The sequence below is a fragment of the Mus musculus genome, chromosome 2 (assembly GCF_000001635.26).
Source record: "Mus musculus strain C57BL/6J chromosome 2, GRCm38.p6 C57BL/6J".
Lineage (NCBI taxonomy): Eukaryota > Metazoa > Chordata > Mammalia > Rodentia > Muridae > Mus > Mus musculus.
The window spans coordinates 35,776,863-35,803,906 of record NC_000068.7 but is presented as its reverse complement, the minus strand read 5'-3'; the positions used below and the strand labels follow the sequence as shown (position 1 = coordinate 35,803,906).

The 27,044-nt window shown below is 48.0% G+C and overlaps 1 protein-coding gene across 1 annotated transcript in view; it reads left to right on the top strand.

Moving 5' to 3' along the window:
• Ttll11 (tubulin tyrosine ligase-like family, member 11) overlaps positions 1 to 27,044 on the top strand; it is a 228,581-nt gene that overhangs the window by 175,914 nt on the left and 25,623 nt on the right. Inside the window, exons 8-9 of the mRNA NM_029774.3 lie at positions 8,305 to 8,550; positions 19,712 to 19,818. Coding sequence (NP_084050.1) covers positions 8,305 to 8,550; positions 19,712 to 19,818 — 353 coding nt within the window. The remainder of the gene's footprint in view (positions 1 to 8,304; positions 8,551 to 19,711; positions 19,819 to 27,044) is intronic.

Genomic DNA, 27,044 nt, shown 5'->3' with positions numbered 1-27,044 from the left:
GCACTGTGCTAGGCGCATGCTCCAGTCTTTCTGATTACTGCTACTTATATCAGGCCTGTGGGTTAGAGACTATTATTATTCTATCTTACATGAGGATTTGAGGTTACATGACTTGCCTAAGGTCACATGGCTCCAAGCAGCAGAGATGATGCAACTATTTCTTGATTTACCCGTCTCCACATCGGTACCCTAAACCATCCACGTCACCAGGCTCCATGTCCCTCCAGCGAGGAACCACAGTAGCAGGGCTCCCTGAGCACTGTGCATGGAACATTTCATCTATTGACTGTGCCACAATATAGTCAGGAAAAGGGACAAAAGGGAAGACACATGACACGGAGAGTACTCTGCCAACAAAGAAGCTCAATGGGACGCTGGTAGAAAATGAGCTGTCAGATCCTTCATCTGGAAACCAAAAATGAGAGGGCTGGGCTCAGCGACCCCTAAAGAGCTCTCCAGCCCTGAAAAGACTTGCCTTCAGGTCTGGGGAAGCGGCCATAATACTGTGTCCTCGAGTTTGTCCTTCTGCCGATTCATCGTCTGGCCAAGCGAGAAAATGCTCAAGCAGCCAGCTCAGGTCCCGGCTCCGTGGAACATCCCACAGCAGGGGCGGAGATGGGGCTGTTGCCTCTGGCTTCCTCAATGCTTTGCATTCCACAAGCATCCTATGTCATGAATTACAAGTGCTCTGGATGGAAAAGTAACATGCTGATCTGTTTGGCAAACAAAATGGAGCAACTACCTCCAGCCGAGCAATTGACGCTCCCAAAAATCACACTTAAGTCACAGAGAAGCTGATAGTTTATCTTGGTGCCTCACAGAAAGGTTGAATTTAGACCTTAACCAATAGCCCCATTTTTGCTGGCGTAGACTGTGCCCACCCTTGTCTCTTTATGCCTTTCTTACCCCATAAGAGATTCTCTCTACAACTATTAGGGAGGAGAAGATGGGTTGAACTGAGCAATGACAAGCTGAGAAAGCGAGGGGAACATGCCAGTTTTGAACCTAAACAACTCTGGGCTCAAATTTAATAACTGGGGGGCTTTTGTAAAGTATATATATATACTTTACAAAAGTATATATATATATATATACTATCCCTCTCTCATATATATATATATATATATATATGTATATATATATATATATATATATATATATAAGAGAGAGAGAGAGAGAGAGAGAGAGAGCGCATACTTTTCTATCCTGGCTCCACCATGAACTGGCTTGTCTTCCTGTGTCTTGGTTTCCCTTTCTCTAAAGTAGGAATGTAACATCCACTTTGTGAGATTTTATGTAGTGTACATACTTTAAGCCTGCTGAGTTATGGCATCATCAGTATGCTTGCTGCTAGAGAGGCTACATCCTGCCTCAGAAAAAAAAAGTGATGACGTGAGGTGGGAGTGGCCAAGCATGGGCTTGGGGCAGGAAGGTTTGGTGCGTGCACAAAGACAGACAGGTAGGAGCATCCTCAGTCTGGCTCTGGCTCTGGCTCTGGCTCTGGCTCTGGCTCTGGCTCTGGCTCTGGCTCTGGCTCTGGCTCTGGCTCTGGCTCTGGCTCTGGCTCTGGCTCTGGCTCTGGCTCTGGCTCTGGCTCTGGCTCTGGCTCTGGCTCTGGCTCTGGCTCTGGCTCTGGCTCTGGCTCTGGCTCTGGCTCTGGCTCTGGCTCTGGCTCTGGCTCTGGCTCTGGCTCTGGCTCTGGCTCTGGCTCTGGCTCTGGCTCTGGCTCTGGCTCTGGCTCTGGCTCTGGCTCTGGCTCTGGCTCTGGCTCTGGCTCTGGCTCTGGCTCTGGCTCTGGCTCTGGCTCTGGCTCTGATCTTAAGTGGACTTGAATGTATCAAGCAGAAGCTTCCCTAAGTTCTGTCCTCATCTCTTGATAGGGCCTGCCTGGTCTGCCTGGTTCATCTGTGCCTTTTCTTCAAATTGCATCATATCACTCATCAAGCAAATGGGGCTCTGTCATGGCAGAGATTTGTCAAGTAACAGAGCTGGGCTTTCTGATAGTTAATTTATTTTTAGCAACTTCATACTGAGGCACTTTAAATTAGCTGTGGTCCTAATTTAAGGCACTCTGTGTTGCGTGGTTAGCATTTCTCCATTGAGCAGTGGTGTGCTATGTGCGCATTTGAAACCTAGTGATGGAGGGGCCATGTCAAACAGCACGGAAAGAGGCCAGATTACATCCCTCTGTCCTGTAAGACCCCTGTGCCCCAGGACATCCTGACTGGCCACAGCTTTGCCAGGAGCATGTGACCTGCCTGTTCTCTGCCTCTTTTCCTCCATTTTCAAACAGTGTCTGCCTAAGGAGTCCCCGTCAGTAATTACCTGGTTTCATGCTTATCCAGTGGTCCTGGTTTAGATAGACCTCATCTTCTGCTGTCTAGATAAAGTCTCAGACTCTCCCAGAGTATTAGTCCAGCCCATGCAAAGCTTCTAGGGCAGGGCTAGCATCCATGAGTGTGCATTACCGTCATGTTCCAGGAGACATGGATGCAGCAAGTCCAAGGACCCCACTTTCAGGATGGCTGATGTATCAGGGTTATCCAACTCATGGCCTAAGGGCTTCATGCAGCCCGCAATGGCTATGGATGTGACCAACACAAAACTGTAAATTTACTTAATACATCATGAGGTTACCTTCATCTTTCTGTAACTCTATTATCATGAACTTTGTAGATGTAACATCATGTCACAAAAGTCACAAAGTGACAAAAATTAAACATTTGTATGTACTCAAAACCTAGATGAGCCACAGCTGAACAACTTAGATTTAATGTGTGCCCTAAGACAATTCCTCCTTATCCCATGTGATTCTGAGAAGCTAAAAGGTTGGACTCCCTGGAATCCTAGACTATTCCAGGAGTTTTCTGATTTCTTTCTCAATCGATAGTGTGTGCTAACAACTGGATGTCTTCACTGTAGACAGTTCTGACCCTGCCTCCCTTGCATTAAAACCTCACAAGTTCTTCTGCACTCCTAAATCCAACAAATGTCTCTAGAAGTCAGAACCCATGTTGCCTAAGGAGTCACGACATGACTTGACTGGACCTGACATTACCAGTGTGGTTCAATTCATGTACAGACCACTCTCTCCCTGTCCCGATTCAGACACATGTCTCTGGCAGCAGGAACTCTGTGCACCCCACCTGTACATCCGAGGCACCTGGGACATACCAGTGTGTAGGAAATCCTCAAAAATGGGAACTGATTGAAGGTGTACTAACAAGAGATGGGAATTATTCCTCTGGGGAAAATTTGAGCAACTCCTATGAAGCTAGGATTTGGTCTTGCCATATATATTTTCCCACTTTTGTTTATCTCCCGGACTGTGTACGGCTTATACAGAAGGAGAAAAGTCTCTGGTTTGATTTAAATCAAATGAGCATAAGGGCTGTATAGTGAGTTCAGCTTGGGCATGGGGGAGGCAGCCCCATGGTCAATGCTAATCCCTCAGTTGATCTAGTGACTTGGACAAGTGTCACCTGGCTGCCCTGTGTGTGTTTGTGTGTGTGTGTGTGTGTGTGTGTGTGTGTGTGTGTGTGTGTGTGTATCTGTGGCGGGGGTGGGGGGTCCTAGCCTACTTCAGAGACCTGTTATTGGAAACAAATGGGATTACTGAGGTAAATTGGTTAGCTCAATTATTGACATGTAGAAGGCTCCCTAGTCATTGGTGGTGATTTTTTTTTTTAGCAGTGAGGTCTCCAGACAAAATAGAGATGGGTGGTTTCTCATAAGAGTTTTAATGAAAATGAATTCCACTTTGAAAAATGATAATAGATAAAACATTCTAGGATTCTTTCTCCGGGTTTAAAGAATTGAGGATATACCAAATTCATATTTTTTCCAGAAACGATCCCAAAGGACTAGTAAGCTTGATTTATGTTTTCTTTATCAGTCACTTTTATTCCAAAAGCCTCACATTTCCATTAAAACCCTATTAAGTAAAAACAGGATTTTACGGTATCTGTGATGCCTTGGGTCTCGGTGTGATAATTGCAATTATCTCCAGCAAAGATGCCATTGCTCATCTTTTTATTTCCTCTTATACATCAGCTGCATCTTTAGTGTGTCCCAGGTGAGGAAAACCACTTCCCTCGGAAGCTGAGGTTCCGGTCTGGGAAGGGACATAAGTTGGCAGCCATCCGGAGGCACACAACGCCTTGGAGGGCTGGTGAAAGGCAGATGCTGGGCAGTGCGAGAGGCAGGACACCACAGAGCTGTCTCTGGAAGGAGACATTCTGGCCCTCTGGAGTCACATGAGGAAGTCCTGTCTAGCCTGAGCATCCTGAGGAGGTGGTAAGGTCCCCATCATCATGCCAGGTCAAACGAAGGCTTCCACCTGGCATGTGCTGCTTTGAACAGCCTGCTGCTACGTAGGTCCAATCCTGCCTACCTGGATTAAGATTTCTTCTCTGAAATGACATTGTTGTGAAATGTTCTGGAACTAGATGGCAGCCATGGTGATAAAGCCTCAGGAAAGCCTAACCACCACTCAACTGCACACTTTAAGGTGGTTTACGTAGCTGCTTCTATGTATGCGCCACACAAGTACAACAAAAAATAGCCCTGGATGGAATGATCTCCAAAGCCACTGAAAGCTAGCACAGCGTGGCATCTGGCACTTGGGAGAAGAGGCACATCACCCAGGGCGGAGGCTGGACGCTTGGCTCTGCTAGGCAGACAGCAAGTCATGTGACCACTAAATCTTTAACAGAGGAGGAGCTATTAACCACGTTACAGTCTCACTTAATACAGGCTGTGTGGTGCATGCCTTTAATCCCAGCTCTTGGGAGGCAGAGGCAGGTGGATTTCTGAATTTGAGGCCAGCCTGGTCTACAGAGTGAGTTCCAGGACAGCCAGAGCCACACAGAGAAACCCTGTCTCAAAAAAACAAAAATTAATTAATTAATTAGTTAGTTAATTAATTAAAAAATACAGACTATGTGTATGTCTATAAGAAACATGCTTGCGGTGTGCAAAAAGAGTTTAAACTACAAGTCCTGTCACCCTAACTCTAAATACAGACAACCACACTTTATTAGTGTCTACCTTTAAATTGTGGGATTAGGAACCATTTTGATTTCTTTATACCTCTCTCCAAAGGTCTACAAAAAAAGCTTTAAATACTTTTATTATCTAAAACATAAAGTTCCCTCCCAGATGACAATATGGCTCAGTTGGCAGAGAGCCTGCCTAGCATGTAGAAGATCCTAAGTTTGATCCCGGACGTGGTAATGCATGCCTGTAATCCCAGCAGTGAGGAGATGGAGGCAGGAGGATCTGAAGTTTAAGCCCATCCTCAACTGCTTTTATGAGACTTTGCTTAAAAAAAAAAAAAAGTCAATGAACTTTTTTAAAAAAAAAAAAAATTTTTTTTTAAAATTAAACAATAGTATTGAGAATCTGTGGCCCCTGTGTGAACCATAATGTGCTTTAGAATAAGGATGTTCTAAGACATAGAGAATGCTAGAGAACTGATGTATAATCCTGACTTACTCAGAGAGTAACGTTCTGCTGTGTTCAGCCTCAGTCTCCACATCTGGAGCAAGGCTGCAGTCATAGGCCCCTCCTCAGAGGTGCATGGACAGCAAAGGAGATGCCTCCCTCAAGCGGGCGGGCTCGCTGACTGAGTCCTCCTCTGAGCTGGTTCCGTGCATCCAGCAGCCACAGGACACACCTCCCAACCTTCCCCTTTATAAACTTCCTGAGAGCTTCTAATGTCAGCCGCAGACCTTGTTCGGTAATTTAAGGGCTGATTTCTAGGAGGAGTGTCAATTTTCACCCCTCCCCCGTCTCTTCTCTTTCTACCACTGTCTCGGGCAAAACACTTCATCTCATGTGAAAAATCACCACCAGGCTTTTATTTACTGTCTGAAGTTCAAGGTGACAGTGACAAAGCCATTTCTGCTGAAGGGAAACTGCACATCCCAGGAATATCCACCTCTCCCAAGGACTCGGGTCTGTATGCGCAGAAGAAAGCACATCGAAGCCCAGACCCTCCATACTTTTAACCTATAAAGAGATTTTCCTTCACCATGTCCTGGTTCTGTTCTCCTGCCTGTCCTTGCTTTGAGTCCAGAGTTAGGATCTACTTCTACATCTGGATCTGCAGACAGCAGGAATTGAGAAAGAGACACTTGACCTGGCTTGGGCTTCTGAAACCTCAAAGTCCACTCCCATTGACACACCTCCTCCAACAAGGCTACATCTACTCCAACAAGGCCACACCTCCTAATCGTGCCAATTCCCTATAGGTCTATGGCAGCCATTTTCATTCAATCCAACCCACAGTGCAACAAATTTAATGAAAACTGCCTCCCCACTCCCTGCACCCAGGAACCTAGCACATACCACACCCTATAGACATGAGTTGACTCGTGCCTTCAGTGAGCTCGCAAGAACTCTGAGGGGCTGTCCTGTGAACCATGGCAACATGTAGGGAACAGAGAGATGCATCCAAGGAACAGAATGGGATGAGAAAGAACATCGGTGGTTTGGCCAAGGAGACATCAGAAGTAGTCTGGATAGAGCCTAGCAGCCTGAGACGTGCACTGAACCTCCCTGGAGCAGATCTTCATGGGGTTTACTGGCCGTGCCCAGTGTTTTCAAGGTTTGGTCTTAGGAAATGGTCACAGAAGGTAGCAGATGGTTATCTTGGTCCTAGTTATGGGTGGGATGGGAGGCCAGGAAAAGGGAGAGAGAGAGGCAGTGGGTGACAGAGGGAGCTGGGAACTCAAGAGCAATGAGCCGACTGATAGATAGCAAGAGTGGCATTCAAAGCCTGGAAGTGCCTACCCAGTAAGGAACTAGAAACAAGGAAGCCTGGGAAAAAAGCAGGAGTGCCAGGATGAAGCCCTTGTAAAGAGGCCACCATCTAAGGCAAAGTCAGAGAGGAAGTAGCCCAACAAGGTATGCTGATTGCCATGGGGCTACACGCCCATGATCCTAGCACTTGAGAGAAAGCAACAGAAGAATTGCAAATTCTAGGACAGCCTGGGCTATGTGACAAGTTTGCGACCAGTAAGGGCTACACAGTGAGACTTTGTCTCGAAATTGAAATTAAGTAAAATGATAGCCACTCAAGTGTCCTCACAGAGGATGGGGAGGACAAAGTCAGAAATATGGCTTGGTGGCCTGGATGAAAATGGTCCCATAAGCCCATAAAGGCACTGTTAAAAAGTGTAGCCTGTCAGATGTGTCACTGCGGGGGGGGGGGGGGGGGAATGGGGGGGTGGAGCTTGGAAGTCTCCCAAGCTCAAGCCAGACCCAGTGCCATCTGCTCTTCCTGCTGCCTCCAGATCCAGATGTAGAACTCTCAGCTACCTCTCAAAGCACCATGTCTGCCTGCATGTTGTCTTCCTACCATAATGATAATAGACTGAACCTCTGCACTGTAAGCCAGCCCCAGTTAACTGCTTGTCTTTATAAAAGCTGCTGTGGTCATGGTGTCTCAGCACTGCAATAGAGCAGTGACTAAGACACATGATGCTCTGGTCCAAGCAGGGAAGAATGGGAGAATGCTGGCTGGCCTGTGGATCTGATTTGGGAACTAGAGTGATAGCATTGACTATGGAGAGAGAGGAAGAGTTGGCATTTATTCTGAATTTTCCCACTTGGGTAATGGGTCAATATTTGGTAGTGACACATCAAGGAGATGGGCACACCATCTGTGGGTCAGGGAAAGCGCTGTGTCATGTTAGAGGAGAGACCATAGCCAGCTAGAGGCAGAAGGTAGAAGTCTGTAGCTGCTCATTTTCTTGATTATCAGAATAATTTGAGAATAAAACGCACAGGCTAAGGAGTCACAAAACTCTCCTCATGTTTCTATACGAGCTCCAAAGAAGCAGTTAAGACAGGAAAGCACCTGTGTCCCTGGGACCGGGGAATGGAAGTGTCTTCCCAAGTTGTCCACTGAACTGTGCCTATGGCTCCTTGCCAAAAAATCTCAATGAGATTTTTCTATTTCTTAATTATTCAATTACTACCCATAAGTAGGAGTTTGAAATCAGACCCAGGCTGATCACAATGGAGTTCTCCCCTGAATCACGAGCAGGGCGGAGGAGGTCTCCCATCTTGGAAGCCAGGATGGCAGAACAAACAGAGGAAGCCAGGGTTTCCAGTCCTTGCTTTGCCCTGGGTTCAAGCCTTGGCTCCGCTATGCAGAAGCTTTGTGAGCCTTGACAAGCCACTTCTCAGAAGTCAGTTTTCTAGCACACAAATGACAGTCCCCTGGGGGATTGTACATCCCAAGGGAAGGAAGCCGTTGGAGGAAGGCAGTAGTCATGAGTGCCTTGTGTATTTCAGGTCTCAGCAGATGGAAAAGTCTTTCACTTCAAAGGAAGATCTGAACTGTGACCCGACTGGTGGTGACTCCGAGCCCAACCCTGAAGCCCATCTGCCCTCCATTTGCCTCAAGCAGGTGTTCCCCAAGTATGCCAAGCAGTTCAACTACTTGCGCCTCGTGGACAGGATGGCCAATTTGTTCATCCGATTTCTGGGAATCAAGGGGACGATGAAGTTGGGACCAACTGGCTTTCGGACCTTCATAAGGTTAGTGAGACTAGCTTCCTCCAGCATGAGTTTTGGACAGAATGGACCCCAGTCACTCCTCTGGATGGTCATATGGCCCAGGACTGCTCTTGGGAGACGATAATATTGAGTTAGGACCCTGTTTGAGGCTGTATTCATCTCAGGGCTGGCACTGATCCTATAGTCTTGGTGTGTGTGTGTGTGTGTGTGTGTGTGTGTGTGTGTGTGTGTGTCTGTGTGTGTGTGTGTGTGTGTGTGTGTGTGTGTGTGTGTATGATTCTGGCATATTGAAGACTCTTGTCAAATGAGTTGATGAACACTATGACCATGACACTTAAACCATAGGTTTGTTGTTAAAAACAAGCAGTTGTGGGGCTGAGGGGGATGACTCAATAGGAGATGATTCTTTATGCACAAGCATAAGGACCTGAGTTCACGTCCCCAGTGCCGACATACAAGCCAGACATGGTAGCATGCAATAGTAACTCCAGCACCAGGAACGGGGAACAGGGCAGGACAGAGCTTGCTAACAAGTTAAAGTATAATACTCCTGGTTCAGTGAAGAGCTTGTCTCAAAAATAAGGTAGAGCACAGTAGAGGGAGACACTCAAAATCAACCTCTAGGCTCCATATACACATCCATAGGTGTTTGTACCCATCCCTGCACACCCAGACACACCAAAATAAAATGTGCACTTCCAAATTAGTCATTTTTATTGTTGTTGTTATGACACAATACCTGAAGTTGGATACCTTTATAAAGAAAGGGGGACTGGAGAGATGGCTCAGTGGTTAAGAGCATTGACTACTCTTCCAGAGGTCCTGAGTTCAAATCCCAGCAACCACATGGTGGCTCACAACCATCTGTAATGGGGTCCTATGCCCTTTTCTAGTGTGTCTGAAGAGAGCAACAGTGTACTCACATACAATAAATAAATTAATTAATAAAAAAAAACAAAGGGGGTTATACAACTTATAGTAGTTTTAGTTCGCAGCTTAAACTCAGTCACATAGCCCCATTAGTTTGATCTTCAGTGAGGGTCTAAGGCGGATAGCATCACAGGGAGGCACGTGCAGGAGAAAGAGCATGTCCCAAGTGATGGATGCCAGAAAACAGGTAAGAGTCAGGCTCAACCTGATAACAGCTCAGCTTCCCACAAGAACCTGCCCAGTGACCTAAAGAGCCTCTACAGGCTCAGCCTCCTAAAGATGCTACCTCCTCAGCAGCATGAAGTTCACGCTTCCAACACATGGGTCCTCGGGAGATGCCCTAGCTAATTTTATCAACCTGACACAACCCAAAGTCCCCTGAGAGGAAAGCCTAAATCAGATTGGCCTTAGGCAAGTCTGTGGAGGGCTATCTTGAGTATAGTCTGGCACTGTACAGGACACCATCCCCAGGCAGGAGGCCCTAGGCTGTAGTAAAAGCTAGCTGAGTCAGAACCTGTGAGCAAGCCAGTAAGAGAGCCAGCAAGCAGCCTTCCTCCAAGTTTTCTGCATCAAGTTCCTCCTCGAGTCCTTGCCCTGACTTCCCCCAGTGATGGAAGTGACCTGGAAGTGTAAGAGGAAATCTTACCTGAGCTGCATTTGGTCAGAAGATTTTATTGAAAACTAGAACAGGCAACATCCTCAAACCCCATTGTAACACAGCAGTTACCCTGCACCAGGTCCTTAAACACCTCGTAGTAATTGCTCTTGGGCTCTGACAAGCCCTGCGCTTCTTATTCTTAGCACGTGTTTTCCCAGTAGGAACAACCTGGCTATGTCTGAGTTCACAAAGGCATCTCACTCCACAGTGAGTTTCTGGAGTAAAAACTTCAACAATTAATCTGATAAATTATATAGTACATTTTTTCTAGTTTTACAATAACATGCTTATAATGCATGCTGTGCAAAACTTGCATGAATTTCAAAGGTAAGACATAAAATAAAAGGGTTTTTGCTATAACCTACAAAGTAAGCATTCGCCTCTGAGTATCTGTCTTTCACGGTTCATTCAATTTGCCTCCACCCTTTGGAACACTGTGGGCAACACAGGAGAGCTCACTAGCCATAAAAACCCAGGGCAAGCTCATTATTATCCCTGGACCTGCGGTCTTTATCCTATAGACCTGGAGGGAGTCTATCCTATAGTGAGTGCATGTGTGCATGCGCCTCTCTCTCTCTCTCTCTCTCTCTCTCTCTCTCTCTCTCTGTGTGTGTGTGTGTGTGTGTGTGTGTGTGTGTGTGTGTATGTGTTGTGTATAGGATTAATCAGGACCACAGAGAAACATCCAGTATATGGCAAATGATTGATGAATGTTAGTTTCTTTCTACAGTGATTAAAGAATCTTTTAAAATGTATATATTCTTCTCTCTCTCTCTCTCTCTCTCTCTCTCTCACACACACACACACACACACACACACACACACACACACACACACACACACGGCCAGGATCTGCACAGGCTCTGGTTCAAACCTGACAGCCATACCAAACCGCTGACCCTAGATCGCTTCAACAAACATGATCTGACTCCAACAGGGATCTGCTCATTTACAGTTCTCTGTGGCATGGCCACCTCAAAAGGAAAAGTCTCTGACAGGCCTCAGCGCTGCTGTCACCTCTTGTCCGTGGTTTTAACATCCTTACCCTGCATCTCAAAGCCACACTCCTCACAGTTTGCTTCACTAAGGCAAATAATTAGACACAATGAGTTGGAAGCCATGTTTTGCCCAAGGTTTCTGGAGACTGCTACCAGTCGTCTAGTGTTCTTAGTAAGATGGCAAACCCAGATTTTGGCAGCATATTGTTCCCAAGTTAACAAACCTGAAGTCTAGGCTGCAGGGTGCTTGAAAGGGGGCATTGCAAAGTGGGAGTATGGCGGAAAGGGTGGCATAGGCTTTGCAACCAACTATATATATTCATTGGCCGTGTGGCTTTGAAAAGTCCCCCATTAGTCTCTAAGTCCCAGTTCCTTCATGTGAACAACATTCCTGCCTTTCATGGCATTATGAACCTGGGGTATAATGTGTCATGATACCTGACCCAAGGCCTAGATCTAGGAAACTGTTTGCCAAATGAGCCTTAGCCTCTTGTGGGGCTTGCCTTGGATACGCAGTGGAGGATGCTGCCTTCAAGTGACTTAGAACATAAAAGCCAGCAGTGGGGCTCTAGGGCTGGTGAGTGATCACAAGATCACAAGGGTCCCACCTCATTTCTGCTCACCCCATGCTAAGCCTGTTCTGATGGCTTCAGGGTTACCTATGGTCTACAAGATGGCTGCTCAAAATCTAACCGCTGAGGTTGAGTCCTAGACTGGAAGAAGGAAGAGGCAGTAGCAGCGCAGGTCTCTACTAGGTGAATTAGAGTCCTAAAAAGATACCCTGAGCCGGACGTGGTGGCGCACACCTTTAATCCCAGCACTTGGGAGGCAGAGGCAGGCGGATTTCTGAGTTCGAGGCCAGCCTGGTCTACAAAATGAGTTCCAGGACAGCCAGGGCTACACAGAGAAACCCTGTCTCAAAAACAAAACAAAACAAAACAAAACAAAACAAAACAAAACAAAAAAACCAACAAAAAAAAAGATACCCTGGATGCTATTTGCAACGATTTCTGCCTCCATCTTGCTGGCTACTTCTACTTACTTGGGAACCAGGAAATCTACTTTATATTATATTTATTCATTAGTTCAGTGTGTGTGTGTGTGTGTGTGTGTGTGAGTGTGAGTTTAGGTGCACATACACCATAGCATGCCTGTGAGGTCAGAGGACAGCTCTCAGGAGTCAGTTCTTTCCTTCTACCATGTGGATCCTAGAGATTGAACTTAGGTTGTCTGGCTTGATGGCAAGCATTTTTATCCTTTGAGCCTTCTTGTTGACCCCTAGAGGTTGTGTGTGTGTGTGTGTGTGTGTGTGTGTGTGTGTGTGTGTTTCTTTTAAAATGTATAAATACCGCTGTCTCATCACAGTGAAAAAGAGAAGGCAAATAGCTAGGCATTCTCTACCTCTTGGTGATTCTTATTTGAGCTGTGGAGCATAGAGGACCCTAATCTGAGGGCTTGTGGAAGCACATAAGGATAGAAGCGAGGTGGGCAAGCTGCTGTGCTTTAGTTGCATGACCTGGACTCCCCAGAGCAAAGGCAAGAACGCCCTAGGCCTGCCCAGCTCCTGCACCGTGGCACAGACGTCTCCACTGAAAACCTAAGGGACTGAAGCCCTAGTCCAGCTTTCACGTGGTGGACTGTCAGAACACATGAGGACACAGATCCTAGGACATCTGCCCCACACCCATTTCTGCCCAAGAAGCTGCCTAGGATGTTCAAGGGCAAGTTGAAGAAGCCCTTCCTTTCCCTGGGACTCCCCCAACAGAGCTGAGAGTTAGAAGTAAGAACAGCCAAGTTTTATCCACCTGCTGGAATCCATGGTGGCCTCATGGAGGAGGCAACGTCTGCCCTACTACTGGCTGTCATTGGGTGAGCAGTAAACAAGCACACCACCAAGGCAGCAAGGAGAGCCAGTAGAAGGATTTCGCATAGCTCGAGCTGTGTGTGATTCAGGCTGCGCTGGACCTGAGGCTCTGTGAACTGGGTGAGGTTCTGGGAGGCTCCCTGGCCCCTCCTGGGAAAATTTCACTCAATCGGAAGACAAGAAGGAGATTTGGAGACACAGGGCGGCTCCAGTCACAGCTGCTTCTGGTGCAGACGGGCTTTGATGGCAAGTGGCTGGAGATGCTGTCTCAGGGAACGGTCACTAGCACGCTTAAAATCACCAGAGCTTTGGGCCTCTCCAAGAGAAGCTATGCACATTTATTTTTATGTAAAATCTCAATATTGAAAGAATGGATTTAACCACATATGGATTCCATCAAAGCAGGACTGACCACAGAGGACTCCAGTAAGGGACACTTGGTTTGAGAGCCCAGGACACACCCTTAAGAAGAACTCCACATTTCACACAATCCTGAAGAGAAAACAGAATTAAGAATGTTTCTAATAAAAACCCTCAGGTCAGAATGGACTAATGGCAATATATGCTCACAAAGCTACCTGACATGACAGATTTTGTGATTCTCTCCATCACAAAGCGGCATTTGCATGAGAAACCAATTTTTCCAAGGTTAGGAACTGTTAGGTTCTGCAGCCGCCACTTCCCATCTGTGGCCAGCCCGGCCTTCAGTGAGCTGCAGCAGAATGTGGCAGGAAAAGAGCATCTTCAGGTGGCCAAGAAGCAGCTCGAGCAGATGGACCCAGACAACGAGGCTACCCAGCAAACGCCTGCCCTAATCAAGGATGCTGGAGGAAGTGGAGAAACACCACACTAGGTAACAGACGCCTCCTTTAAAGGCGTCCCAAGAAACCCCAACGGCAACTTAATAGCAAAATATGATAATTCTCTGCTTTCCAATTTATCTGGGTATGTTCAGTCTTGCGGATTAAATTTCACCACCTGCTAACGACTGTTCTCCATCTCTCTCCTTTCCACTTTGGTTTAAATGTTACCTCGTTATGAATTAATAATATTTATGCCATATGCCGAATTGAACCAAGTGCCCTTCACAGGAGCGCCTCGAAGCAGACATATTCCTAACACAGTGCGTGCTTCTATCACGGCTCCCACACAGACGCCCGAAGTTGAACTCACCTTCCGTATCTGCTACCCACTCTCTCTCTGTCTCTCCACATTCCTTGAAGAGAAGGAGAAGGGAAGAAAATAATAAATGGTCGCCTAGATTTATTTTTGGTGTCCTTCTCTCAGAACTTGCCGCATAGATCAGCAGTTTTCAGAGAGAATTATGCTAATGCCCACACGGCATCTTCCACTGTTCTCTTCCTCCAAGAATGAGAAATAACGAACTGTCATTCTCTTGTCTAGACGCTCTAACCAGCCTTACTGGAGTGCCATTTTCTCAGGAGCTGTGTGATAGTTGCACATATCATCGCCGTGAATTGAGCTCTTTTTATTAATTTTTTTTATTTTTGGAAAATTTATTTTATAACAATTGCAAAGGTGTGGAGGCTTCTATTTCTCCAGGAAATGTCTAATTGATGTGTCAGCTTATCAGCCTTCTTTGAGAGAAATGTGTCTGTATTAGTCTCCCACCAACATGGCTATCTGGGGGCGGGAGACATCAGATGTAATTCACGAGGACACCTTTCCCATAGCACCCTGCATTTTCCACTGGATGCAGCTGGGGGTTCAACAGTTGGCCCCAGCCAGGCTCACTCCTGGCAAATGGCAGCCCCTGCACTGTGAGAGCACGCTTTGAAACCCCGCTCCACCACTCTTGTTGCTTCTGATCCCATGTCTTCTTTTGAACTAAAGGACAAGTTCTTCCCTTTCTCTTTCCCCACTTCCCCTTTATTGTATGGAGATATTAATGTGCTTCATAATGGAGAGCGGCAGGGGATTTCTCTCTAAGAGGCATGGTCTGTTAGAATGTTCTAGAATAGAAATATAAGAAGACAGCTTTCCCCTCTCTCATTAACTCCTTGGTGACTTTGAAACTGTCCCTCTGTGACTATCCTTCCCAGAAGCCTTCTGCACTTCCTCTCTGTAGCCTTGAAAGCCATGAATAGTTTAAAGCACAGACACAGAGTCCCCGACTCCCAAATGCTTAGATAGTTGTAATAAATAAATATGGCTGTTTGAATACCTTTTACCTTATAGAAACCTCTCTGGGGGTGGGGGAGCTGCTCTTTTTCCCTCCACAGAGAAGGATGAGCATAAAAGAAATTCTATAAATAGAATTTTGTGGAGTGGAAAAAGTTGGTCCCTAAATTTCCCATGAGACATCAGTAGTTAGGGGGAAATGGGATGATCATTTCAAATCCTGCTCTATTCGGGCTCCTAATGAGCTTGAATGATTTGTGATTCTCTCCCATCATGTGTACTCAGATTCCTTCTATTGTGGAAAAAAAAAGAAAAGGGAAAAAAAAAAGAAAAAGAAACACACAGTGATCAGTTCTTTCAGCGGATTCCCCATCACTGGGGAAGGCTTTCATTGCCTTCAGCTTCTCCACCAGTGCCGGGCATGGAGCACCACCGCCAGGGCATTGTCTGGTGGGTAGCCAAACAAAGCCCAAGAATATGCGGCAAAGCCAAGGTCACAAACCTTCATCCTTTTCCTAGAAAATTTCTAGCTTCTCACGTGCCCTTGTTCTCAGAGTTCTCTCCACCAAAGAACTTACCCTTTCACCCATTCACTGGACAAACTTTTTCCGAGGCTTAAGGGGATTTTGCGCTCCATGGTGGGAACAGCCTCGCTGTCACACTCCAAGTCCCACATGTAACCCCCTGAGAGCATGCTGCCCTGTTACTGGGCCCTGAATACTGCTGCCCACCACGGCAGAAGGTAAGTTCTGCGTTTAGTGGCTAGGCAATCGTAAGCCCTCATTCTAGAGACTCTATTTGAGCTCACGGAGAATGTCTGGTAACCAGAGGACCAAGCTGGGAGACCCTGCCTGCGAGAGGTCTGCTTACCTCACAGAAAGAAGCCTTCCGTCCCAAAACTCCCCGGCGGGCGTCTAGGCCTGTGGTTAGTAAACTGAGACTTAGTATCTTGGTCCTAGGCTCCTCCCTGGACCCTTTTCTGGGTCATAGCTCCTCTACCTGCTCCTCTGTCTCCAAGGGGACATGGGGTACAGACTGTGCCCTGTGATCTGGGGCACGTGCTGAGTCTCTGTGCCTCATCCTCCCCACACCCACTGAAATGAGACCGGGGTCCCTCCCTCACATACACTTACAAGGATTCTGAGACCCTGGGGTAAGAAAGGACCTTGCAGTTGAATAGTGCCCGAGAAATACCCACAGAATCCAAGTTCTCTTAGAGCATTTCCCATCTGCTGCAGCTAGTATGGACTGTCCCTTCTCTGCTCTGACTGAAGACATCGTAATCAACCGTATGTGGCAGCATTGCCTAGGATGGGTTACCTTGGAAAGGAGATTAATGGAGAATTCTTCCTGGTAAATTACAGCTTCTGCTAAAAGTTTGACACTTCTATTTTCTTCCTGTCAGGGAAAAAACAAATAACTATATACCAGTGGTCAGTTCCGTTTCCGTTTTCGTCCTTTGGTAACCCATGGAGCAAGCCAGGCAGCACCCCAGCCTTCCTGAGGACACAGGTGTAGCCACTCGGAGACGGCACGGGCTTAATGAAGCTTTGGGAATTAGCAGCATACATTGACAGTGTGACGCAAGAGAGCAGAGCACTGTCCCCAGCAGAACCCAATAGAGATAGCCATCTTGGTGACAGGTGAAACGAAAAGCCTGGCGTCCGCTGACATGCTGTCTCTGAGGCTCAATAACTGTGTGCTGATGTGCTTTGAAGCCATGGCACTTGTGATTGAAATACGGAGAAGGGTGTGAATTGATGGTCTGCCAACTGCAGATGGGTGGGAAGAAGGTAGGGCAGGGAGGGGCAAGCAAGTGTGCAGGGCAGGAAAGCAATGGCCTCATCCGGACACCATGCTGGGTATCTTCACAGCCACCATGGTTAAGGAGAGGACCTGGATTTGGAGAGGGGCCTCTGGGTGCCAATCATGCTTGCCAATCAAAACTTCACCCATCCGGCACCTATGGGAACTTTCACACAGGGAACAATGACAAATGGCACATCAGAGAAGCACTTTATCATCAGCTGGGGTCATGGATGACATACACCAGAACTGTCCAAAGAGTATTAGATACAGTCTCGACACCCCGGCAACTGGCTCATTGTCCAGTCTTCAGGATTCCTAGGTAGACCCTGCCTCCCAGAACAGTCCTATCCAGGAGGGGGCTTCGGGGAGGCAGACAGGCCAATGGATCCCTAGGCGCTTTTCTTTTTGACCTAGGTTTCATTACCTCAAAGGGGTGATGAAAGCTTGGTCTTGTGGCCTGAGAGCAAGTGGAAAGTGAGATGCAATGAGGACTCAGGAGCCCCATGGGACTCTCCGTACCAGGCATCACACACATCTTCAGTAGCCGGGGGGACAGGTATCGGCTTCATTCTAGAGACCAGGAAACAAAAGTGTGCAAGTGTGCAGAGGTTTAAGAAAAGGACCCACAGCCAAGCATCTAGCTGCTGTAAATCCAGCCACTTTTCCAGACCAACTAAGTCAGTGGAGGGGAGGGCTCCAAAGGCCACCTTTGTGGCTTAGACGGGGAGGATCACTGCTGACACCAGACTCCCCCCGCACCTAATCAAAAGGAGCATCAGAAGTATCCACCCTCCTCATGGCTTCAGATAGTCAGGAGCAAGCATGGAGCATGGCGTGGAAGGGCCTCTCCAGTGAGGTGAGCCCAGCCTGTGTTTTCCGTTCTGCAAGTCTGGGCCTGTGTGTGGCTGATTCAGGACTTACATAAAACTATCAGGTGACAGGGTAAGAGAGTGAAGTAAAGAGACATCAAGGCCCCTGTGTTCATGTCTGGCCTCAAGGATTCATCTGGTGAGATCCAGGAAGAAAAGCTTCCGCACCAGTGATGGCTTCGTCTGCTCCAGTGATGAGCTGACAATACCAGATCATGTGAACGTGACTCAGACAACTGCCTTGCACTGGCAGGAGAGGGCAGAGCTCACACCCTGGTTATAATCCGTAAGAAGATGAAGACACATGCATAGGAGTATTTCTTGGCTATGTGGTTCCTGAGGCTAGATGGGGTGTGGCTTCACTGACAGAATAGTTTCCTAGCATGGATGAGGCCCGGGCTTCCATTCCCAGCATCACTTTAAAAAAACAGGTGTTCAAACTACAGCATCTCACCTGGGCAGCACAGCAGAGCTGGCTCTGGTTACGGGAGTGAGGGTGAGCTGGACCCCAAGGGTGTGAGAGCCGGAGAGATGGCCCTGGTGGTGCAGGCACAGGAGAGCTGGTGGGCTGACCAAGACAGCTTCCACCCAGCCCCAGATCCAGGGCTCTGAGTGGGCCCACCACAACATCTACCCCATCTACGTACTGCTGGAGCCCACAAAGGGGCCAGTCCTCAGATCCAAAGCTGCAGGACCTCCATGACACAGGGCAACAACAGGATATCTGAGAGGAGACCCAGTGAGGGTCCAGTATTGATGGTGTAGCAGAAGCCAGAGGCCTCGAACCAGATTAGTCATCACAGTGAGCATTTGCAAGTCAAGCTGCCTGGGGAGAAGGGTGCACTGTGGGACACACCGTGACACTTGGGGAGAAGGGTGCGCTGTGGGACACACTGTGACACTTGGGGAGAAGGGTGCACTGTGGGACACACTGTGACACACCGTGACACACTGCAGCTTCCATGGCAAGATGAATGAGCTGTTTGTTTGTTTTTGTTTTGGGGGAAGATTGCAAGGGCAGAGAGCAAATATGAAGGGACAGGCAAGATAAGTGGAATTAGGGTCTGCATGTTGTGAAATTCACAAAGATTCAATAAAAAGATAAAAATAAACAAAAACAGTCATCATCAACAATAACAACAAATAAATAGGTGTAATCTCAGTACTCAGGAGTGGAGGCAGGAGGATCAACCTCAGTCATATTGTGAGTTTGAGGCTAACCTGAGCTATATGGGACTCTATTATAAAATTCAAAATTAAAATAAGAAGAAAGGAAAAAAAGAGAGTCTGGTTTCTGTTTGGGAGTGGGCTAGGTCTTCCAGATTGAATGAGGTCCAACTGACACAAGAAAACACTAAAGCCCCAAGGGCAGAAAGGGGAGTGGCCTGCCCAGGCTGGTTCTCAGTGGCAGTAAGTATGGCTGTCTTTACAGCCTTGCTCTCTATAGCCCACTCCTTAACTCCGGACCAAAGCCATGGCCTCTATCCCCAACTCCCATCTGAAACCTTCTCCCCACCATTCCTCCACTAACCTCCAGGAATTCGGGAAGGGGGGTGGTGATGGGAATGGGGTGCTGAGCAAAGTCAAGTTCTCCATTGGAGCAGCTGGAGTGGCTTAAACATCGGAGGCTGGGAGCCAGAGCAGAAGTGCTGGCACATGGGAGCCTGCTAAGGGCTCACTCTGGCTCCCTCATGGCTCTCTCATGGCCACTTTCTCCGTGGTAAGGAGCAGGGAGAGGGAGGTGCACAAGCTCTCCTCCCCAGTGTCTTTGTACAGGGCACTAACTGGTCTGCTAGGGCCCCCACCCATATGATCTCTGCTCCAAAGGCCGTGCTTGTGGGTTTTCGGGGGTGCACAGATGTTGAGTCTGCACCGGCCTGAGGAGTGACCGTCTTCTTCCCTGTCGCGGCAGGAACTGCAAACTCAGCAGCAGCAGCCTGTCCATGGCAGCTGTGGACATCCTCTACATAGACATCACAAGGAGGTGGAACTCGGTGACCGTGGACCAGCGGGACTCAGGTATCCAACGGCTGACTCGCCTGACAGGCATGGGGAGGGGGTCTGTGTGTCTTCTGTCTATCTTCCATTCTTTCACACTATGGAGGGGAGGAGGGCGAGGAATGGAGTGGAATGTAAACTCTTAGGCATTGTGTGCTCCCGAGGCTGGGCAACCCCTCCCCAAATCCCAGTCCCACACCTAGCCTCCCCTTTCTTTCTTTATCACTACTGGAGGTGGGCTGCTGTTCATCTGTTCATTTGTGACCCCCACATATGTTTGCTGAGCCCACAGCAGCCAGGCCTTGGGTGGACTAGAGAGCTCGGCTCTTGCTGGGAAGGAGCTCTGTGGAGCTGAGACCCATGTGAGAAGTGATGCTGATGGAGCAGGGGCTGGGGATGGACCAGGATGGGGTGTTCCTCCCCGCAGGAGGACAAAGGTTGGATAAACAAGTGTGGAGGGTGAGGATGGGCCTGGGCGGGAGTGTGAGTCTGCTTATACATGAACACGTGGGAAGGCCATTGAGCCCAGGCCACTCCCAACCAGCCACAAAGTGGAAGAACAAAGTGGGTGAGGAGATCGTGTTGTGATAGACTTGGAACGGCACACCAAAGGCTGCGCTGTAATAGCCTGTGCTTTGTTCTTGTCTTTTTGATTCTTCCGCTAGGGGAACCTACCTTTGAGTGGACGGGTTTCCCTTTCCCACCCCCATCCTCCGAGCAGTGTAGTAAGCGAGCTGGCTTTGTATAGGCCATCACAACGCTGCAAAGTGTCACTCAGTGTCCCTGTGACCCAGCACAGAGGCATTAGGGGCCTCATTTCACAGACAGTGACCAGCGCTCTAGTGACTGAGGTTTTGAGGTGACCGTGAACAAGGTGTACACTGGCACCATCCACTCCTGTCCTCTGCCATGCTGTCACCCCCACACGCGGAAGGCCACACCTGCGGGGGTTGGATGGAGAGGATCTGAAGTCAGAATCTGAGGGATCCGGATGCAAACTGATTTTACCATCTCCTGCCATCATCGCCCCCGGTCACCTCCAACCCTGGGGCTTTTCAGCTGTGAATATCATGCTTGTGCTCTCTGGATGTCCCGGAGCGCTCGTACGCCAGTGGCTACTAATGCATTTGGGGTCATTGTCGACCACTGGGGTGGTAAATCCTATTAGTGGACTAGAAATGCCAACCACAAGGGTACAGCCAGGCCATCCTGCATAGTGCTGACTCAGAAATCCATTTGTTTAATGTCACGTTTGAGAACGATGCTACCTGATACCACTTGGTGGCTATTGTCTCCATGCCAAACATTACTGCATGCTTGGCATGTTTGACACCAGCTACAACTCTGGAGACAGGTCTGATTGTGTCCATTGTACAGAGGAGAAAACTGAGGCTGAGAGGCAATGAATGGTAAACTAATAATCAACCATCAGTGCACCTGGGCTTCCTATCTGGGTCAATTCCTCCTACCCATTATTGTGGCTGGGGTGGGGTAAGGGGGGTGGTAAGATGGCTGGTCTACCTGCTGCTTCCCTTAATTTAAAAGCAAAAGTCAGGGATGCCAGCAGTCATCAAATCAACCAGGTGACTCTACTTCTGCTGGCGGGGGCCTTCCAGCCTCCCTGTCACGAGGGGAGGAGGGCACACCTGCAGGACATGTAGACAGGTTAATTGTCATTTCGAGGACGGAGTGAGCCCATGTGGCAGTTGAGCTGCATAGTCACATTTTTGCTGACACCCTCAGAAAGGGAAGAAGAGCTTGTTCCTCGAGCCTAAAGCTGGGTGTTGTGGCAGGATTCTTTGAAGGGGGCCAGATGAGTGGGTGGGGGTGGCAATGGAATTATTAAATATTGAAATTGATCAGGAGTCTCGGCAGGAAGCTATTTATCATGTTCTATTGCTTCCAACCAGCATTACCATCTGGCCCATTGTTCATCCCAAAGAGCTTTGCATGTTTTGTTTGCTTCTAAAATGGCTCTCTGTAAGAGGAAGGGGGGAGGGAGGGTATCCACAATATCAGCTCCCCGAAGGGCTTCTGGGGTCCAGCTTCTGGGGTCTGTCAGGGTCTCTCGACTTTGCTGAGCAAGCCAATTAAATGAAAAATGTTCTTATATTTAGCACAAGTGGAGCTGGGACAGGGATCCCCCAAACTTCTGCATCTGTCTGTGCCCAAAACAGTAACTATAGGGCAAGTGGGACGTTCGAAGACTGCTTCGAGAGCATGTGTGTCGTGGTTTCTTCTTGTAGCTTTGCAGATGAGGATCCTGGGGTTCCAAGAGCAAAAGGGACTTCAGTTTCATAGCCAACGAGTGACAACAGCAAGATTAGAACTTGGGCCTCGGCTATCCGGAGTATTGTCTGTTCCCCGTATGACTAGGGAGGGGACAGGGCTTGTGTCAGGAGTCAGAGGTGATGCAGAGGCAGGGAGGTGTACTAACAATAACACTGTATGCTTCAAAGAGCTGGAAGAGAGGACTGTGCGGTCCTCACAACAGAAAAATGACATGTTGGCATGAGAGATATGCTAATCTCCCGAATGTGGTGTCATGTGTGCTCACATGTACTGAACATCATAAGTATGTATAAATATTACACATCAAGATCACCTCCTTTAGAAAAGCCACCTCATCCAGCACAGAACCTACTGGAGGGACACTAGAGTGTGTGAGCTGGGGATGTCCTTCCAAGCTCCTACCCTCTTCCTTGGACCTTATTTTCCTGTTTCCATTGTTGCTGGAAAGAAGTGGCAGGGACTGGGGCCTAAGAAATAGGTTGGGCATCAAAGCCAGGATTGGAAGCCACTCTGTGCTGGTGGAGAGGGAACCCCTCTTGTCTCCCCGGTGTTGCCAGCCAGGCCATTATTACCTCCTCGTCAAGGTTGCCCAGCACCCCGACTCTGAGCAAGAAAGGACAGCTAAAGCCAGTTGCCTTACAAGGACCAATCAATAGGCTCCCTGAGAGCAGCAGAAATTGGTGCTTGGGTGTGGTTCTTGCTTTTGCCAGGAAGCAGCAGAAATACCAGAGAGTGAGTGAGTCCTTCTCTGTCCTTCCTCCCTTCCTCCCTTTTTTCCTCCTTCCCTCAGTTCCCTTCCTTCCCCTTCCCCTCCCCTTTCCTCCTTCTCTCTCTCCTTCCCATATGTCTATCTCTTTTGTTCCTTCCCATTCCCTTCCTGTTGTGAAGTCAAGGAATCTTCCGGCCTCCATTCCAGTTATATGTTGGCCAGTGTACGTCTGTGTGTCCAGGTTTCTCTGTGTGTCTCATCTGTACCTCTTTGTATACCTATGTCTGTGTGTACTAGCTAGTATTTAATAGGTTGACAAACTGAAACCACATACTCAAGACAGAATTGTGAGTGTGAGAACCACAGCCCATAGGAGCTGCGGCCTCTCTGATGGGGTCAGTGTCCCTGATGGGGTCAGTGTGACACGCCAGCCAGCCCAGTTCCACAGGGTTGCCCTCCACTCCAGCACCTGCAGTGTCCAAGTCCTATCAGGTCCTCCCTTTCCTCAAAGCCCACCAGATTCAGTGAGAGTGTGCTCAGGCCACGTCTCTGGCCCTTGAGGCCATGGGAACAATGGTCACCTACATCAGGCGACCTTGCTACTGATGTGGAGGAGAAAAGCGGTGCTGGAAACACGGCTTGGAGAGAAGCCAGAAGTAGAAAGAAAAAGTACTTTCTGTGAGGAAACGTGATAACCCTCAAGCCATCCTCTCCCTGCTGGGCCTCTGGTATGTGAAAGCGGCCTCAGCAATGTCCATGGACTCTGAGTCATCTCTGCCATGTCTGTGCCCAGCCTGCTCCTAGCTGGTCTTTGTAATAGGTATCAGCACCTGTGTGCAGGTGTGTGTTGTATAGTGTGTGTTGTGTATTATGTGTGTGTTGTGTAGTGTATGTGTTTGCGTGCGTGTACGTGCGTGTGTACATGTGTGTGTGTGTGTGTGTGTGTGTTTGTGTGTGTGTGTGCTGTTGTGTATTGGGTGGCGGCTGGGGTACCCTGTCTGAATATGAATATGGAGAACAAAGGAGACCCTCAGCTGCCATTCTTCAAGTTGCACCCACCTCAATTTTCTGGAGTAGCTTACAATAAGCTGGCCAGTGAGCCCCAGCTATCTGTCAATCTCTTACTCATCTCTTCCTCGTTACTGCAATCACAAGTGTATGCCACCACCTGGTAGGTTTATTTGTTTGTTTGTTTGTTTGAGATGCATTCTGCAGGATCAAACTCAAAGATCTCTCTCTCTTTCTTTTTTGGTGTTTTGTTTGTTTGGTTGGTTTTTTTGGTTTTTTGGTTTGTTTTTTTTTTGTTTTTTGTTTTTTTTTTTTTTTTGGCTTTTCGAGATAGGGTTTCTCTGTGTAGCCCTGGCTGTCCTGGAACTCACTCTGTAGACCAGGCTGTCCTCCTCAGAAATCCACCTGCCTCTGCCTTCCGAGTGCTGGGATTAAAGGCGTGTGCCACCACCGCCTGGCCTCAAAGATCTCTTGCTTGCCAAGCAAGCATTTTACTGACTAAGGGATCACTCCAGCCCCTGTAATGAGGTATTTTTAGTCATGGAATAAACAGCCAGAAGACTCTTCACCCAAAACAGAAGCTAAACCTTCACAGAAACATCCTCAGACATGTGGCTTCCACCTTGGCTAGCTCCCTCCTCTCCCCACCAGGAGTCTGCACCCTGGATTCTCCTCCTAAATATTCTCTCTGAATGTCACGTCTGCTCAGGAGCTTGGTGGAACTTAGCAGTGTGCGGCTCACACTCTCCGGCTTGCTTGCCAGTGTAATTGTCTTCTTTTTTTTCTCCCCAAATGAAGGATTTTAATTTCCAAGCTTAGAATTTCCAGCAGAATATGAAAGTCTCAATGAGGACTTTATCAACAAGGCTGGGATGCCGCATTTTTTCTTCAGTCAGAACCAAGTGAAGAAGTGTTTGTGGACAGAGATGCAGTGATTTCACATCAATCGCACTCATGATTCCGGCATCCAATGGCACATCTCTGTGGTGAGAGGTGAGGGCAGCACGCAGATCTGGCACCTCATCACCAGAGCCACAGTTCACCTGCACGGGAGCACTGGGTCCCAGCAGCTGGGCATCCACCCTCTAACACAATCTGTTTCCTGTCTAAGAATGTACTACGCAGGCTGGAGGGATAGCTCAGTGGGTAAGAGCACTGACTGTTCTTCCAGCGGTCCTGAGTTCAATCCCCAGCAACCACATAGTGACTCACAATCATCTGTAATGGGATCCAATGCCCCTTTCTGGTGTGTCTGAAGACATATAAATTGAAGAAAGAAAAGAAAAAAGAAGAGAAGAGAAAGAAAAAGAAGAAGGAAAAGAAGAAAGGAAAGAAAGGAAAAGAAAATGAAAGAAAGGGAAAGAAAGAAAGAAAGAAAGAAAGAAAGAAAGAAAGAAAGAGAGAGAAAAAGAAAAAGAAAAAGAAGGATAGAAAGAAAAGAAAGAAAGGAAAGAAAGAAAGAAAAAGGAAGGAGGGAAGAAAGAAAAGAATGAACTGTGCCAGGCCTAGCAGCATACACCTGAATCCCAGCCTGTGCTAAACAGGGAGACTCAGTCTCATTAAAATGTAATACACACATACATACATACATACATACATACATACACACACACACACATACATACATACACACATACATACATACATACACACATACATACATACATACATACATACACACACACACATACACACATACATACATACATACATACATACATACATACCAGCAAAGGTGGTGTTAAAGGTTCTCCCTGGGACTTAAAGGGGAAATCTAAGAATACATAGTTTAATATCTGATGTATGCTAGGGATGTTTTTATCAAATACACAATTTTTCATCCCCCTTCTGAGTCCCTGAGTGTGCCCCTCAGGCAGTCCGGGGTGTGAGTGGCTATCTTTTTCCTTTTTCAGACTTATTCATTTTATTTTATGTGTACAGATATTTTGCCCTTGTATAGGTATGTATACCATGTGTTTGTCTGGTTTCTGCTGCGTTCAGAAGAGGGAATTGGATCCCCTAAAACTGGAGCAAGTTACAGATGGTTGTGAGCCATCATGTAGATGCTGGCAGTCACACCCAGGTCCTCTGCAAGAGCAGCAAATGCTCTTATTTTTTGAGCCATCTCTTCAGCCTTTAAATGACAATCTACTCAAAGCCACTGGGCTCTAGAGTCAGACAAATGGGGGACTCACCCTGGGCTTGATAACTTGCCAGCTAGGTGGCCTGGAGCAAGCTAGCTGCCTGATGTCCTCCAAGGCCCTTGTCCAACATCTGTGAAGTGAGCAGGATCCTGGTGCCTGACACACACACACACACACACACACACACACATGTTATGGAGTGAAGCTGCCAACCAAGTCTGCCTCTGTGCTCAGAAAACTAACTGGCTGCCATTATGATGTAGTGCGCCCCCCAGGAACCCTTTCCAAGGCACACCTGCTCCTCTCAGGTCCCTGAGGTATTAGGGAGACAGGTAGGAAGAAAAGCTTCCTAGAGTAGTCTTCTCAGAAGGGTGGGACATGGCCGCTGCAAGGGGCTTTTTCAATGTCTGACAAGAGTCCAGGTGGTCTCACACTTCCTTCAGTTCAGACAAGGAAGTCAGTCAAGGACCTGTCTGGCTCCCTGGGGACATTCTGCTTCTGGTGAGGGGGGTATTCACTCACTCTAGGCAGGATGCCAGCTACCCCAGTTCTTCACCAGGGTCCTTCCCTCTCCCAGAGATCCCCTCCTGTCACACACAAAGCCAGGGCCCACCTCTCAATGCCAGGTCAGGCCAGGATCCTCTTATCTGCTCATCTCATGGCCGGTGAGTGTCTCATGGAACCTTTGTACAGTATCTGCTGTCAAGTTCTTCTGTCCTACCGAGGCCTAAGGCTGTGCCTGGCGCATGGTTGATGCTCCACACACATGCGTGGCATGGACCAGACCCTGCCTGCCAGCCCATCCTTCGGGTGTCTGCAGCTCCCTGCTGTCTCTCACCAAATTCCCTCAGTCGACTTATGCAAACCATGTGACGCCTGTGCTTTCTTCACTGGGACACGCTCCTACTGGAACGCATTTAGTTGATGATGTACTGAAATATTTAAAAGTATTTTTACTTGGCATGTTTAGCAAGACCTCCCTTATGCATATACATAGCTGCCCCACCCTTAGGCCAGAATCACGAAGCACCGCCTGGAGGTGTCCTGGGGCCGACCACTTTCTTCAGCCTTGAAGTTACCTCAAAGTCAGATGG